This window comes from Rattus norvegicus, chromosome 8 (assembly GCF_036323735.1).
Source record: "Rattus norvegicus strain BN/NHsdMcwi chromosome 8, GRCr8, whole genome shotgun sequence".
Taxonomy (NCBI): Eukaryota; Metazoa; Chordata; class Mammalia; order Rodentia; family Muridae; genus Rattus; species Rattus norvegicus.
In genome coordinates this window covers 90034363-90049373 of record NC_086026.1, presented here as the reverse complement: position 1 = coordinate 90049373, position 15011 = coordinate 90034363, and the positions used below count along the sequence as shown (strand labels likewise).

General features: G+C 41.4%; 1 protein-coding gene across 6 annotated transcripts in view; it reads right to left on the bottom strand.

The window, feature by feature from the left end:
• Myo6 (myosin VI) overlaps nucleotides 1-15011 on the bottom strand; it is a 154869-nt gene that overhangs the window by 72846 nt on the left and 67012 nt on the right. For all 6 annotated transcript variants that reach the window (XR_005488326.2, XR_005488327.2, XM_008766423.3 and 3 more), the window contains exons 6-8: nucleotides 2699-2804; nucleotides 619-674; nucleotides 78-175 (exon numbers count right to left, since the gene is read on the bottom strand). Coding sequence is in view for 4 of the 6 variants with exons in the window: in XM_008766423.3 (XP_008764645.1) it covers nucleotides 78-175; nucleotides 619-674; nucleotides 2699-2804 (260 nt within the window). In the remaining 2 variants the exon portion in view is untranslated. The remainder of the gene's footprint in view (nucleotides 1-77; nucleotides 176-618; nucleotides 675-2698; nucleotides 2805-15011) is intronic.

Genomic DNA, 15011 nt, shown 5'->3' with positions numbered 1-15011 from the left:
CAATTCCAACTCTAGTAAGACCCTTGCACTTACCACACACACCTCCCAAATATATCACAAAAGCAACTTCCATTTACCTTCTCGTTGAAATGAATTTCTACAAATTTTCCAAATCGACTGCTATTATTGTTACGAACAGTCTTTGCATTTCCAAACGCTTCTAAAAGTGGATTAGCTATTGAAAAAGAAATGAAAACACTTCATCAAAAAAATCACAGGAAAGGCATGAAGAAAAAGTATAAAGCAATATATACATATTACATCTCCACAAGGAAGAAAATTTGGGAAAATACTAAAATAAATGCTTTTAGAAATATTAATGCAGAAAATTTATCAAGTAATGTCAAATTCCCCAAGGATTAAATGTTGACCCACTGTAATGGTTTTACTTTTGGTTGACAAGTGGGCAGGATCAGGAGTCATCTAGGGGACAAGCCTCTGGGGCAGAGAAAGACAATAGGGTAATAGATCACCATGAAGGAAATATCTGAGCAAAGATTTATGGGAGATGGGAAGGTCTCTCATATCGCTAAGAGGGAAGCATTGTGGACCAGAAATAAGATTCTTCTAAGTCAACTTCAGAGGTACACAACAATAATAAATAAAAATCAACAATACCTTCAACGATTCTATCATCAATATCTTGACCTGTTCCATAAGATTCTGTCAAGTATCTATTTAAAATAAAAGATTAAAAGATCCTTGAACAACAATGATATTGAATACAATTAATTTACAAGTTTACTATTTCATACATATCAGACTAATAAAACATAGATCATCAATGTAACTGGTGATGTTTTTTAATTTTTATTTTTTTAATTTGCTTCTGCATGTGTCTTATATGAGCATGTGCATGTCATTGAATTACATTTGTTAGCTGTTTGGAAATATTCTGATTTTAACAAATTCTTTAAATAGATTTACATAAGTATCTCTTAATAACTATTTAACTTAATAACTATATGCATTTACATAACAAATACATAACTTTCAAAAAGGACCCCCATCGTGAAAAAAAACTAAGAACTGAGCTGAGCAATGTGGCAATGTGGAAAAGAATAATCCCAGCACTCAGAAGGCAGAAGCAGACAGATCTCTGTGAGTTCAAAGCCAGCCTGGTCTGCAGAGTGAGCTCCAGGACAGCCAGAGTTGTTATACAGAGAAACCCTGTCTTGGGGGTTGGGGGAGAAAAACAGACACGAAAACCTAAGAAGTGCAATAGATTAGGAATAATTCTAATAAAAATTCAGAATGTGCTGGGCTTAGCAGTAACCTCACCACCAGATTAAACTTTCTTGGGTATGTGTAATGGTACACATTGATCATCAACTCAATGGGACCCAGAATCATCTAGAAGACAGGTCCATGGCCATGTCTGTGAGGAATTGGTATAGATTAGGATAATTAGTGGGAAGATCTGCCCTGACTGTGAATAATAGTATTCCATTCACTGGGGTCCTAGACTACCTAGAGAAGAGCTAAGGCTAGACCCAAACACTCCTTAGCTCCTCAGCTTCCTGACTGCAATGTGTCCAGCCTTGGCCAACATACCTTCTCCACTACTGTGAATTTTTATGTTTGTACCCTCCCTGCCTTAATTACTTCTTGTCTGACATATTGTCAGAGCAGTGACACAATTTACAGCATTTAAAATAACAGAATGAAACTACAGTCCTACAGTGGTAAGGCTCCTTCCCCCTTTAAAATGTCATGATGGCACACCAACTGTTGGGAGTTTAATTTAATGGTAGAAAGGGGATCTGAGGGGAGACGAGACATGAGAAAGGCTAAATAAAAAGTAGTTTTGAAAATATTTCATAGTACCAACATTGAGAACGAATTTATCCATTTGGATTTTGAAGGAATATTCTTGAGTTTCTTATTGCCTGACCTATGGAATCCTCAGAGAAATAACACATCGGAGCTGGTTTTCTACAATGTAGAGATTAGCTACCAGATGACATGTTGGTTTCTTCCAAACTATACCATGGGATATGCAATAGTATTAAAAGCCAGTTTATGTAAATACTCTGACATCACCCCAACACTCAAAACTGCACTGTATTCCCAATAGCCATGTGGCAGAAATAACCCCAGTGCCTATCAACCATATACATATATAGCAAATGCAATAAATCCATGCAATAAAATTTATTCAGCCATAAATTTCAGATGCTATAACATACTATAACATGAGTGAGTATGCTTTTAAGAGGCAAGGTTTTACTAAGTTCTCTAGGCTCCCAACCCCTTGAGACTAAAGTGATCTTCCTGCCTCAGTCTCCCAAAAAGCTGTGTGTATGTGTGTGTTTGTGTGTATGTATGTATATGTGTGTGTACACATATAGCCACATTCACCCCAACCAGCTCAAACATGGATGAGTCACCTATTGAGCTTAAAGGACACACTGAAATATTAATTCAATACAATGCCACTTAACAAGGTACTTAGAGAAAATCATGGAAACCCAAAGGAGAACAGTGGTCAACAGCATCTGGAGGAGTAACAGGGAGGTTTTCAGTGAGGTCAGTTGTCAGTCTTGTGAGACGAAGAATACAATGATATGAATGTGGTGATGTGAACGTACTTACTACTGAACTTCAAAATGGGTATTTCGACAAACTCAGTGTCACACATTTTTTAACTGTGGAAATAGTGTCTGATCAAAACATTTCAGATTAGCTAAACACTCACCTTAGAACAAACTTTGTATTCTCTGTTTTGCCAGCTCCTGATTCTCCAGACACAATGATAGACTGGCTCATCTTGAGCACCTTCATGTCTCGAAAAGCCTTATCAGCTGGGGACAGAGCAACACAGTAGCACAGTGAGCAAAGTTACTGACAAGAATTCACTGTAGGGGCCCTCACTCTGTCCAAAAGAAGCCATGAATGATAAAGTCATTATCTAAGTATTTACTTGCAGTGTTCCTAACAGAGAAGTAATAGGAAATCCAAACATCTCAAGACTGAGCTAGATTGTCTCCACATTGAGCTTTGGCTCAGCTTGCCCAAATACCAGAGCAGTTCTGCAGAGGGACAGGAAATGCTGAGTGTGCATAACTAATGAGGTCCCCAGTGAAAAGCAAGAAGGAATGAGCTTCCAATTAGAAATCTGGCAACCAAATCTACTGTGAGACAGAAAAACAACTGAAAATAAATCAACAGAATAATTATTTCCAGCTCCAACCACATACCTGTAAATTTTATAGTTTCATTAACAACTGAATGAGAAAATACTGATCCAGAAAGATTAACAAATAAATGTTAGTACTGAATCTTCAGATGTGTATGTCTCATTTGGAATAACCACAGAGACCAGGAAATTAGTAAGGAGTCATTGAGAAGTGGGGCTTTCAACCAACCAGAGCTCCCAGGGACTAAACCACTACCCAAAGAGTATTCATGGACTGACCCATGGCTCCAGCTGCATATGTAGCAGAGGATGGCCTTCTTGGGCACCAATGGAAGGAAAAGCCCTTGGTTTTGCCAAGGTTGGACCCCACAGTGTAGGGGAATGTCAGGGGGCAGGAAGGGGGATGGCTGGGGAGGGGAATGCCCTTATAGAAGAAGGGGAAGGGGATGGGATAGAGGGCTTATGTCTGGGAAACCAGGAAAGGGAATAACATTTGAAATGTAAAATACCCTTGGGAGGGAATAGGGATGCAAAGTTTAGAACAGAGGCAGAAGGAACACCCATTCAGAGCCTGCCCCACATGTGGCCCATACATATACAGCCACCCAATTAGACAAGATGGATGAAGCAAAGAAGTGCAGGGTGACAAGAACCAGATGTAGATCTCTCCTGAGAGACACAGCCAGAATACAGCAAACACAGAGGCAAATGCCAGCAGCAAACCACTGAACTGAGAACAGGACCCCCATTGAAGGAATCTTAGAAAGGACTGAAAGAGCTTGAAGGGGCTTGATACCCCATATGAACAACAATGCCAAGCAACCAGAGTTTCCAGGGACTAAGCCACTACCCAAAGACTATACGTGGACTGACCCTGGACTCCAACTGCATACGTAGCAATGAATAGCCTAGTAAGAGCACCAGTGGAAGGGATAGCCCTTGGTCCTGCCAAGACTGAACCCACAGTGAACATGATTGTTGGGGGGAGGGCGGTAATGGGGGGAGGATGGGGAGGGGAACACCCATATTGAAGGGGAGGGGGAGGGATTAGAGGGATGTTGGCCTGGAAACCGGGAAGGGGAATAACAATTGAAATGTAAATAAGAAATACTCAAGTTAATAAAGATGAAAAAAAAGAAAGAAAGAAAAGGAAAGGAAAATAAGTAGCATTTGCTCAAGGGAGGGTAGGGAAGGAGAGAGAGAGAAACAGAGAGAGAGACAGAGACAGAGAGACGGAGAGGGGGAGAGAGAGAGAGAGAGAGAGAGAGAGCGTGCGCACGCACAGTGGGACTTTCATGGAAGGGAAAATAGGGCGCTATGATGTAAAGGGGGAATCTGGAATGAGAAAGGTTAAATGTGGTCTGGAATAGAAGGATGGGGATACGGAGAGAGATAACTCACACTAAAGACCTTCTAAAAACAGTCATGAAAATTTGCTGCTGCAGAAGCTTCCTAAAATATAGACAGACATATATAAAAAGAGCTTAAATGAAGTCACCATCTAATGGGGCAACAATGCCCCTACTAGACACCACAACTAACAAATAAAAGGCCCAGTGTTAGAAATGTGTTATGTCTACTGAAGTTGCTAGCCAATGAGGTCCCAGAGATCCCAAATATTACCTGCTAATATTACCTGTCATTGTTCTTGGTTACCCTCCAAAATTTGACAGTAAGATTCCAATTACTCTAGGCATTATATTCTTGAGTCAAAAAAACATGGAGCAACAAAACTGGTACTGGCCTGAATGAAAGCCTCATCCCCATTGGCTAGCGTTCCTAATGCTGGGAGGGTGCTATGCATGCTACTGGAGGAGAAAAGTAACCCAATCTTATCTAATATGAACCATGTAAACCCCAGTGACAATGTGCCTGGTAAGATATGCCCACTGGTGCAATAGTGGCATGGATGTCATAGTTGTAACCAACCACTTTCTGTCTGGACCTCCCTCTGCACAAGATGAAACCCATGGATGGCACAGTTATGAGGAGCAAGAATCTGTGGCTACACAAATCATAGGAATCCTACTAGTCTGCTAATAAAATATTATATTAAGCCAACTCCTAACTACTCCTCATTACACCCACAGGTTACTGCATCTCTCAAACTTCATCAGAAAAGGTTCTTTTTGTAAAAGACCGATTTATTTTTATGTTACGTGTATTGGTGTTTTGCCTGGATATATGTTAAGTATACTACATATGTACAGTGCCCACAGAGACCAGAGGAGGGCATCAGATCTCTCTAGAACCATAGTTTATAGGTAGTTGTGAGCTATCATATGGGTTCTTGGAACCAAACATGGATCAGTAAAGCTCACAACTATTGACTTATCTCTCTCCAGCCCAAGACACCTTTTTTGGCATTTGAGAGTGATTAACACAGATTCCCACAAATGGTCAAGGTTTCGAAAATAAGTGTGAATGCTCAGTCCTATACATCACTCCGTTCAACTCTATTACAACCTCCTCTTCCCCAGGCTCAGGGATCATGGCAGAAGAGGGGGCAGAAAGATCGTAAGAGCGAAGATGGTGGATGATTGTAAGAACATGGTGGTCTGGATACAAGAGGACAGTTGCATGTGAACTCAGAGATTGCAGCAGCATGCACAAGACCTGTACAAGGTCAGCATGTTCAAAACCCAGCATGGAACTGGGGGCTGAGGTGGGCTGAAGTCCCACGCCTAGCCGAGCAGGCACTGGTAATCGATGTCTGCCAGGATTGACAGAGTTGGCGTTAGAAGGGTGTGGCCCCTGTAGGTCTGACAAGCCCAGCAGATGGCCACTTACCTACTAAGACTATGGGGGCAGCACTAGCAGGACTCAGTGTAGGCTTACAAAGGAAAACCAGTTAAGACACAACGTAGGGTGGGAATGGGGAGTAGATCTGGGAGGAGATGGGTGAGGGTAAGGAACGTGAACAAAATACAATGTATAAGATATACACACAGAGTTAACGAAAATACGTAAGACTTAAATCACGTGAAATTTTCCTCTCTGCATTATTAAATTTAAAAATCATATAAACTTGTCAACATTTCTAAAACAGACAAAGTAAACTGCTTTAAATCTTCCTAACAGCATTATTTATACAGATTTCTTAGCTATTTTCACACTACAATAATTGAAGTTGTAATGTGTCTTAAATGTTCAAATAACACAAAATAAGCACAATTAATTCTGTTAATGTCACAAACTTAAAGTTAAAATTAGTTCCCCCAGAGATTTTCACATTGAGCAAAATTAGCTACTCTCAGAAAGATAAATATCACGTTTTTCTCTCCTGCAACTTGAAAGCAGAAGGGAGACTAACTTGTGAAGAGGGGGAACCAGCAAGAGAGGAGGGAGGGACGACAGAATGAAGAAGATCTGAGAAAAATACATGACACAATTTCCTCGGAAAATACCATCATGAACTCATTTTTTCAAAACAAACATTTAAAAAAAATAGTTCCAAAGCAATTTGGCTCAAGAAGACAATTATTTTTCATCCCAAACATGTGCCACCCACACAAACAAAAACAGCTTTACAAATGGCTTTCCGTCTAAGAGCAAGCCCCAAGCAGGATTGCATGGGTATTCCCACCAGTCCTCTGTGATTGGAGCATCTGCCTGCACCGTGACGCTGCTACGAGGGGAACCTCTGGAAAGGAGGTCCCACAAAGAGGTCCCTGGGACACACTCTGAGAGGGTGGTTTCTTCCCTGACACCCTGAGTTCTCACAAGACGGTGTTGTTATAAAAAGAGCAGAGCAAGCCTAGGACCTCTGACGGTATCCAGGAAACACTATGTCCTTATATCCTCCACCTCTGCTCTTAGAGTCTTGCTGCCTCCTCTTCCACAGTGATCTCTGAGCCTCTACTTCTGGTTGGAGGTCAAGTATGTGTTCCTGTAGCCATTACTCTATGCCACGAGGAGATGCCGCCATGAAGTGCTCCACCCCACAGTCTGTGCTGCACTATGGTTTATGAACCTCCCAGACTCTGAGCTAAACAGCCTGCTTCTTCAGGAAGAGGTATTTCAGTAGTGACACAGACTGACAGATAGCACCATAAGCAGCACCAGCTGCCCACTGTCCAGTCTACAAAGGTCTCCCACACTCCCCTCACACTGCTACTTTAAAAACCCTGAACCCAGTAAAGGCTAAAAATAAAAGCTGATTTATTTGCATTTTAAGCATTGAACTTCTCTCTTATGACAAGCTTCATCATACTCGGTTTCTAATGACTGTGCACTGATCGGCTGATATGAGAACATAGCAACATCCATCAGAGTACTGAGAACTATGAATCAGACAAGTACTACACTACTTCCAGCTAGCATGTTGACTGTGCCTGTGTACAATAACCCACGCTGGAAGTGAGGCCTACTTACTCCAAAACAAAAGCACAAGGGGAAAGTCTAGGAAGACAAGAGACTGGACAAAAAAGAGCCCCCAAGATGCCCCGCTGGTTATGTCTAAGTACAAAGGCTTAGCCAACACATTGAACTCTGTGAGGACACATGTGCAATGTAAGCTCCAGTTCTCATCAGTGATATGGAACACGAACCACTTGAAAGACTGTAATTTTACAAAGCTCTGGTGCAAGTTAATACAAAGAAAAAGGCTGCTATTGGAGTCTTGCTGGACAGTGATGATATATGCTTTTTTTTTTTTTTTTGGTTCTTTTTTTCGGAGCTGGGGACCGAACCCAGGGCCTTGCGCTTGCTAGGCAAGCGCTCTACCACTGAGCTAAATCCCCAACCCCGATAAATGCTTTTAATGCTAGCGCTCTCCTTGGGAGGCAAAGGCAGGTGGATCTCTGAGTTTGAGGCCAGCCTGGTCTACAGAGTGAATTCTAGGAAGCCTGAGCTACAAAGAGGAATACTTCCATTTTTTATAAAATTAAAAAAAAAACAGTAAGCCAAAATAAAACAAACAAAACAGTTCCAGTCCTACACAAGTAACATAGCTACAAGTGATGTCCAAGTTAAGAGAGAGGTGTTGTCCCTGAGTTGTAGAAGATATTAGCTTTGAGATGGGAGTGATTATAACTGAAAATACCAGTAGAGCCAGACATGTGACATACTGTCAATCCCTGTCTTCAGAATGTAGAAGCAGGAAGATTAAGAGTTCAAAGCCATACTCAAGTACATATTGTACTCAAAGTTACCAGTCTCTCTCTCTGTCTCTGTCTCTGTCTCTGTCTCTGTCTCTCTCTGTCTCTCTCTCTCTCTCTCTCTCTCTCTCTCTCTCTCTCACACACACACACACACACACACACACACACACACACACAAAAGTACTATTAAGTTGTCTTTTATTAAGCCTACTTTCAATGGGGCAGGCACGCCTCAGAGGTCATGGGAATTTGACTAATAAGAATGTATGACTGGTCCATGAGTTGGCTACAAAGTATTCAGGCCCTCCCTGTGTAGGATACAAGCTTCTAACAACACTAATACACCCAAGAGGCATACAGGCCTTGCAAAATATGTATTCTACACATGGTATCTTTCATTAAATAAATTAAGAGAATAGCATTTGCAACCTTGTACCTGAAGGACTGGCCAGGCATGTGGCCGTCACCATTGAGCTGACCCGTGAAAGGTGTGCCAGGCATCTGAGAGCCTGAAGAAACACTGTCATCAACACTAGAGAGTGTGCACTCAAACTCTGCCCCACCCAGCTCTGTCCCCTTTACATGTGTCCCTTTTCTCTATTTAATACCCCTGTCACTCTAGGGAGACTTCTCTGTGCTCTTGTCTTATCTTATCGTCTCTTTCCTTCTCCCTCTCCCCTTCTCTTGTTTTAGAGATCTGTCCTTTCCCTCTTTGGTTTTCCTTATGATTGGCTTTCCCACAGACCATGGGCTAGCCTAGTACATGGATGGGTCTCCATACCTCAGCCTCCTGAAGCCAGGAACCCTTAGGTTATTCGACTGGTGTGCTCCCCTCTCCCTTTCCATCTCCCTGTAGCCAAAGCCCTACCCTCACTCTGTCTGCACTGTTCCTTGATCTGTTTTATTTTCCCTCCTCTCTTTTCTTTATCAGCCTGGTACTAATCACTTGTTCACAACGACTAGTGAACCTTTTCCTTCCCCTTTTACCTACGGTGGTTATTATTTTAGAATGTACTTGGCATCTAAGTAGCAACTGTCAATCATTATTGTGCAGTCATTCATGGTGAGCCTACACTTCTATGGTGATTGATTCTATGGGTACTATTTGACTTATAAGGGACTACTGTAGACAGGACCTGGTTCCAAACACCAGGTTAGGGAAGAAAAAAGGCACATCGGTCCTACTGCAACCTAGTCTCTCCTGCACATTGTAAACATTTCCACTAAAAAAAAAGTTTAAGATAAATATACAAACAAACCAATAACCTAACCCAAGATGTTCAAAACTCCAATGCAAAAACAGAAAATAAAATAGCAACTTGACACCTCAAAAATTACTAATCCAACAGCATACTCAAATTTATGGGATACAATGAAGATGTTCAAAAATAGAAATTTATAGCTGCAAGTGCCTACATTTAAAAAAAAATAATAATCAAGGAGCTCTCAAAGAAACACATGACAGTGCATCTTGGGCCTGTGGAAGAACAGAACAAATCAAAGCGAAATTCAGTCAAAAGAAAGAAATTGCTAAGATCAGGCAGAAATTAATAAAATGGAAAAAAGAAAAGAAAAAAAACAATGATTCTTTGTATTGGTTCTTTGGGGGGAAAATAACAAGACAGACAAACCTTTAGCTAAGCTAACTAAAGAAAGAAAAGGCTAAGCGTCATAAAATTTGGATGAAAATGGAGACATTAGCAGAGATTCTAGAGAAGCTCTCACACCTATATTCCTAAGATGGGAACCTCAATGAAAATGCGCTGTGTTCTTTCTTACGGGAATCCTGACTTCACTTGTTTATATTTCCAAGTTTAAATTGGAGTAGGTTCTGTGGAGGCCAGGGAATAAGTAAAGGGACACGAGAAGCGTATTCTGGAGGTGGGGGAGGGGGATGACAAGCAGAGATAGTACGACACGTGATAAGGGGGTGGGGGACAGGACGATACGCAGATGGAGATAAAGCACATGTGGTAGGGAAGTTCAGGGGTGACACTAGAGCTGGGAAGGCTTAAGTGGGAATGGAGTGGGGGCGTGAAGGAAACAAAATGGGTGTGTCAGCTCAACAGAAACTCGGCAAATAGGGAACTGTCATATAAACCCATTACATTATAAGGTAACTCGGACATTTTCAAGCTTGACTGAAGGGTACTCTGCATGAATTAGTCATGCTGTTCCCAGAAGCCATTAGCCTTTAAACAAAAGTCCCAGAGCCTTGTGAACTGTTGTCCAGGTAGACCACAGAGGCTCTCCAGACAGTGGAAGCTATTGCCATTGCTCTTGGTCACCCACAAGAACTAGACAGAAGGGCTCTACTACTGACGACACCACACTCGATCTAAGCTTGAAGCGTTCAGGCCACTAAGTTCTTGGTCCTGGAAGGTGCTGTGCAGGCTGCTGCGGGGTAAAGTATCAAAGGCCGTACTGGGCTGTAGATGCTGGGTACTATAATACCAATCTGCAGGCAAGATCTTCCTGCTGGTGCAACAGTAGCCCAACTATTTGTGGGGGTGGGGTAATCAAATCTGAGTCAATTTGAGTCCCAGTCAATGGAAAGAAACATATATCTGGTACAGTGAACCTGGGCAAAAACCCAGGAGGAAACCTGGCATTGATATTAAGCTAAAATGGACATGTAGTCACACTGCTGTTTAAATATTTATATTTATACTGTATACTAGTACTGCAGTCTGCCTTGGCCAGAGAAGAACTTTTGGAAGGAACGGTAACTATAGAGACTCATGCCTGCCCAAAGTCTGGAAGTGAGTGGCTGTGGAGTGTTCAGCCCTAAACAAGGCATCTGTGACACCTGCTCCAGAGATGCCACAGAAATGGGGCAAGGAAAGGGTGTAAAACTTGATGATGGAGAAGTCAAGGAAATACTGTCTCTGGTGACATGATGTAATCATGAACACCCAGCAACTATGAGAACCTGTATGTATATTTTCACAAAAGCTAAAACATGAAAATAAGATGAGAATTAGTTTCAGATAAGAGAGATGTAGAAAGGGGTAAGAATGGGCAATGGGAGGAATATGATCACAATGTATTGTATGAATTATTAAATTATCAAAAGTTAAATTTAAAAATTTGTATCCAAAAATGGATACATTTCTAAAATATAATATAAACCACCAAAATTAAACCAAGATATGATAAAAAATTTAAACAAGTCTATATCAAAATAGAAATAATAATTTTAAAAATCCTACACTTAAAAACAGTCCAGGACAATACAGATTGACCATACAATACTATCAGACTTATAAAGTAGTGTCAGTGTTTCACAAACCAACCCAAAACAAAAAAGGAAAAAAATGCTACTAAATTATTTGTAGAAAGCTAGTATCACCCTGAAGCCCAAACAAGAGACATAACAACAAAAAACAAAATTACATACTAGTGCCCCTGGTGGATACTGATATAAAACTTATAAATAAAATACTTGAAAATTGGATTTAAGAATATATCCAGAAGGTCCTTTACTGAAATCAAATTGGTTTCATTGCAGGGTCCAGGGATTTAAAGGAAATATAATACATCACTGAAATGGACTAACACAGAAATCACATGAACGTCTCAATAGATTCAGAAAAGGCTTTAGACAAAGTCCAACATCTCTCCATGTTAAGATCCCTGAATAGATGAGGCACAGTAGGAGCATTCTCAAAATAACAATGGCTGTTTGTAGCACAGCTAAGCCAACAGTGTACTGGGAGGAGAAACTGGAAGCTACTAAAACCACGACCAATGCAACAGTTTCAACTTTCCCCACTCGCCTAGGCATAGTGCTTCAAATCTTGGCTATAGAAATGTTCCAAGAGGAGAAAATAAAAGAAACACAAATAGAAACATTAGTCAGTCTATCCTCATTAGCAGATGATATGATAGGACATAAGAGACCCTAAAGGATGCAACAGAAAACTCTGACAGCTAAAGTACACTTTCAGAAATGTTGACGAGATGCAAAACTAACATACAAAGATCAGTAGTTACACCATCATGCCCCAGTGTATACCAGTAAACACCAAACACACACATGTTGAGAAAGAAATTAAGGAAAGAATTCTGTTTGTAATTACAACAAAAATTAAAATAAAATACCCTGAAAAACATCTAACTAAGGGAGTGGAAGACAGTACAATAAAAACTTACAAATACTGAGAAGAAATAGAAAAGGATACTAGGACACCCGCGGATCCCGGCCCGCAGCAGCTCTCTGCTCCCAGACCCGGTGAGAGAGAGACCCAACCGCCTGGTCAGGTGGGCACTCCTGAGGCTGCAGAGCGGAAGAGACCACCAACACTGCTCACCCCTGCCCACATCCCTGGCCCAAGAGGAATCTGTATAAGGCCTCTGGGCTCCCGTGGGGGAGGGCCCAGGAGCGGCAGGACCCCTGTGCCTGAGACACCGCCGGAACCTGAAAGAAACAGACCGGATAAACAGTTCTCTGCACCCAAATCCCGTGGGAGGGAGAGCTAAACCTTCAGAGAGGCAGACAAGCCTGGGAAACCAGAAGAGACTGCTCCCTGCACACACATCTCGGACGCCAGAGGAAAAAGCCAAAGACCATCTGGAACCCTGGTGCACTGAAGCTCCCGGAAGGGGCGGCACAGGTCTTCCTGGTTGCTGCCTCTGCAGAGAGCCCCTGGGCAGCACCCCACAAGCGAACTTGAGCCTCGGGACCACAGGTAAGACCAAATTTTCTGCTGCAAGAAAGCTGCCTGGTGAACTCAAGACACAGGCCCACAGGAACAGCTGAAGACCTGTAGAGAGGAAAAACTACACGCCCGAAAGCAGAACACTCTGTCCCCATAACTGACTGAAAGAGAGGAAAACAGGTCTACAGCACTCCTGACACACAGGCTTATAGGACAGTCTAGCCACTGTCAGAAATAGCAGAACAAAGTAACACTAGAGATAATCTGAAGGCGAGAGGCAAGCGCAGGAACCCAAGCAACAGAAACCAAGACTACATGCCATCATCGGAGCCCAATTCTCCCACCAAAACAAACATGGAATATCCAAACACACCAGAAAAGCAAGATCTAGTTTCAAAATCATATTTGATCATGATGCTGGAGGACTTCAAGAAAGACATGAACACACTTAGGGAAACACAGGAAAACATTAATAAACAAGTAAAAGCCTACAGAGAGGAATCGCAAAAATCCCTGAAAGAATTCCAGGAAAACACAATCAAACAGTTGAAGGAATTAAAAATGGAAATAGAAGCAATCAAGAAAGAACACATGGAAACAACCCTGGATATAGAAAACCAAAAGAAGAGACAAGGAGCTGTAGATACAAGCTTCACCAACAGAATACAAGAGATGGAAGAGAGAATCTCAGGAGCAGAAGATTCCATAGAAATCATTGACTCAACTGTCAAAGATAATGTAAAGCGGAAAAAGCTACTGGTCCAAAACATACAGGAAATCCAGGATTCAATGAGAAGATCAAACCTAAGGATAATAGGTATAGAAGAGAGTGAAGACTCCCAGCTCAAAGGACCAGTAAATATCTTCAACAAAATCATAGAAGAAAACTTCCCTAACCTAAAAAAAGAGATACCCATAGACATACAAGAAGCCTACAGAACTCCAAATAGATTGGACCAGAAAAGAAACACCTCCCGTCACATAATTGTCAAAACACCAAACGCACAAAATAAAGAAAGAATATTAAAAGCAGTAAGGGAAAAAGGTCAAGTAACATATAAAGGCAGACCTATCAGAATCACACCAGACTTCTCGCCAGAAACTATGAAGGCCAGAAGATCCTGGACTGATGTTATACAGACCCTAAGAGAACACAAATGCCAGCCCAGGTTACTGTATCCAGCAAAACTCTCAATTAACATTGATGGAGAAACCAAGATATTCCATGACAAAACCAAATTTACACAATATCTTTCTACAAATCCAGCACTACAAAGGATAATAAATGGTAAAGCCCAACATAAGGAGGCAAGCTATACCCTAGAAGAAGCAAGAAACTAATCGTCTTGGCAACAAAACAAAGAGAATGAAAGCACACAAACATAACCTCACATCCAAATATGAATATAACGGGAAGCAATGATCACTATTCCTTAATATCTCTCAATATCAATGGCCTCAACTCCCCAATAAAAAGACATAGATTAACAAACTGGATACGCAACGAGGACCCTGCATTCTGCTGCCTACAGGAAACACACCTCAGAGACAAAGACAGACTCTACCTCAGAGTGAAAGGCTGGAAAACAACTTTCCAAGCAAATGGTCAGAAGAAGCAAGCTGGAGTAGCCATTCTAATATCAAATAAAATCAATTTCCAACTAAAAGTCATCAAAAAAGATAAGGAAGGACACTTCATATTCATCAAAGGAAAAATCCACCAAGATGAACTCTCAATCCTAAATATCTATGCCCCAAATACAAGGGCACCTACATACGTAAAAGAAACCTTACTAAAGCTCAAAACACACATTGCACCTCACACAATAATAGTGGGAGATTTCAACACCCCACTCTCATCAATGGACAGATCATGGAAACAGAAATTAAACAGTGATGTCGACAGACTAAGAGAAGTCATGAGCCAAATGGACTTAACGGATATTTATAGAACATTCTATCCTAAAGCAAAAGGATATACCTTCTTCTCAGCTCCTCATGGTACTTTCTCCAAAATTGACCATATAATTGGTCAAAAAACGGGCCTCAACAGGTACAGAAAGATAGAAATAATCCCATGCGTGCTATCGGACCACCACGGCCTAAAAC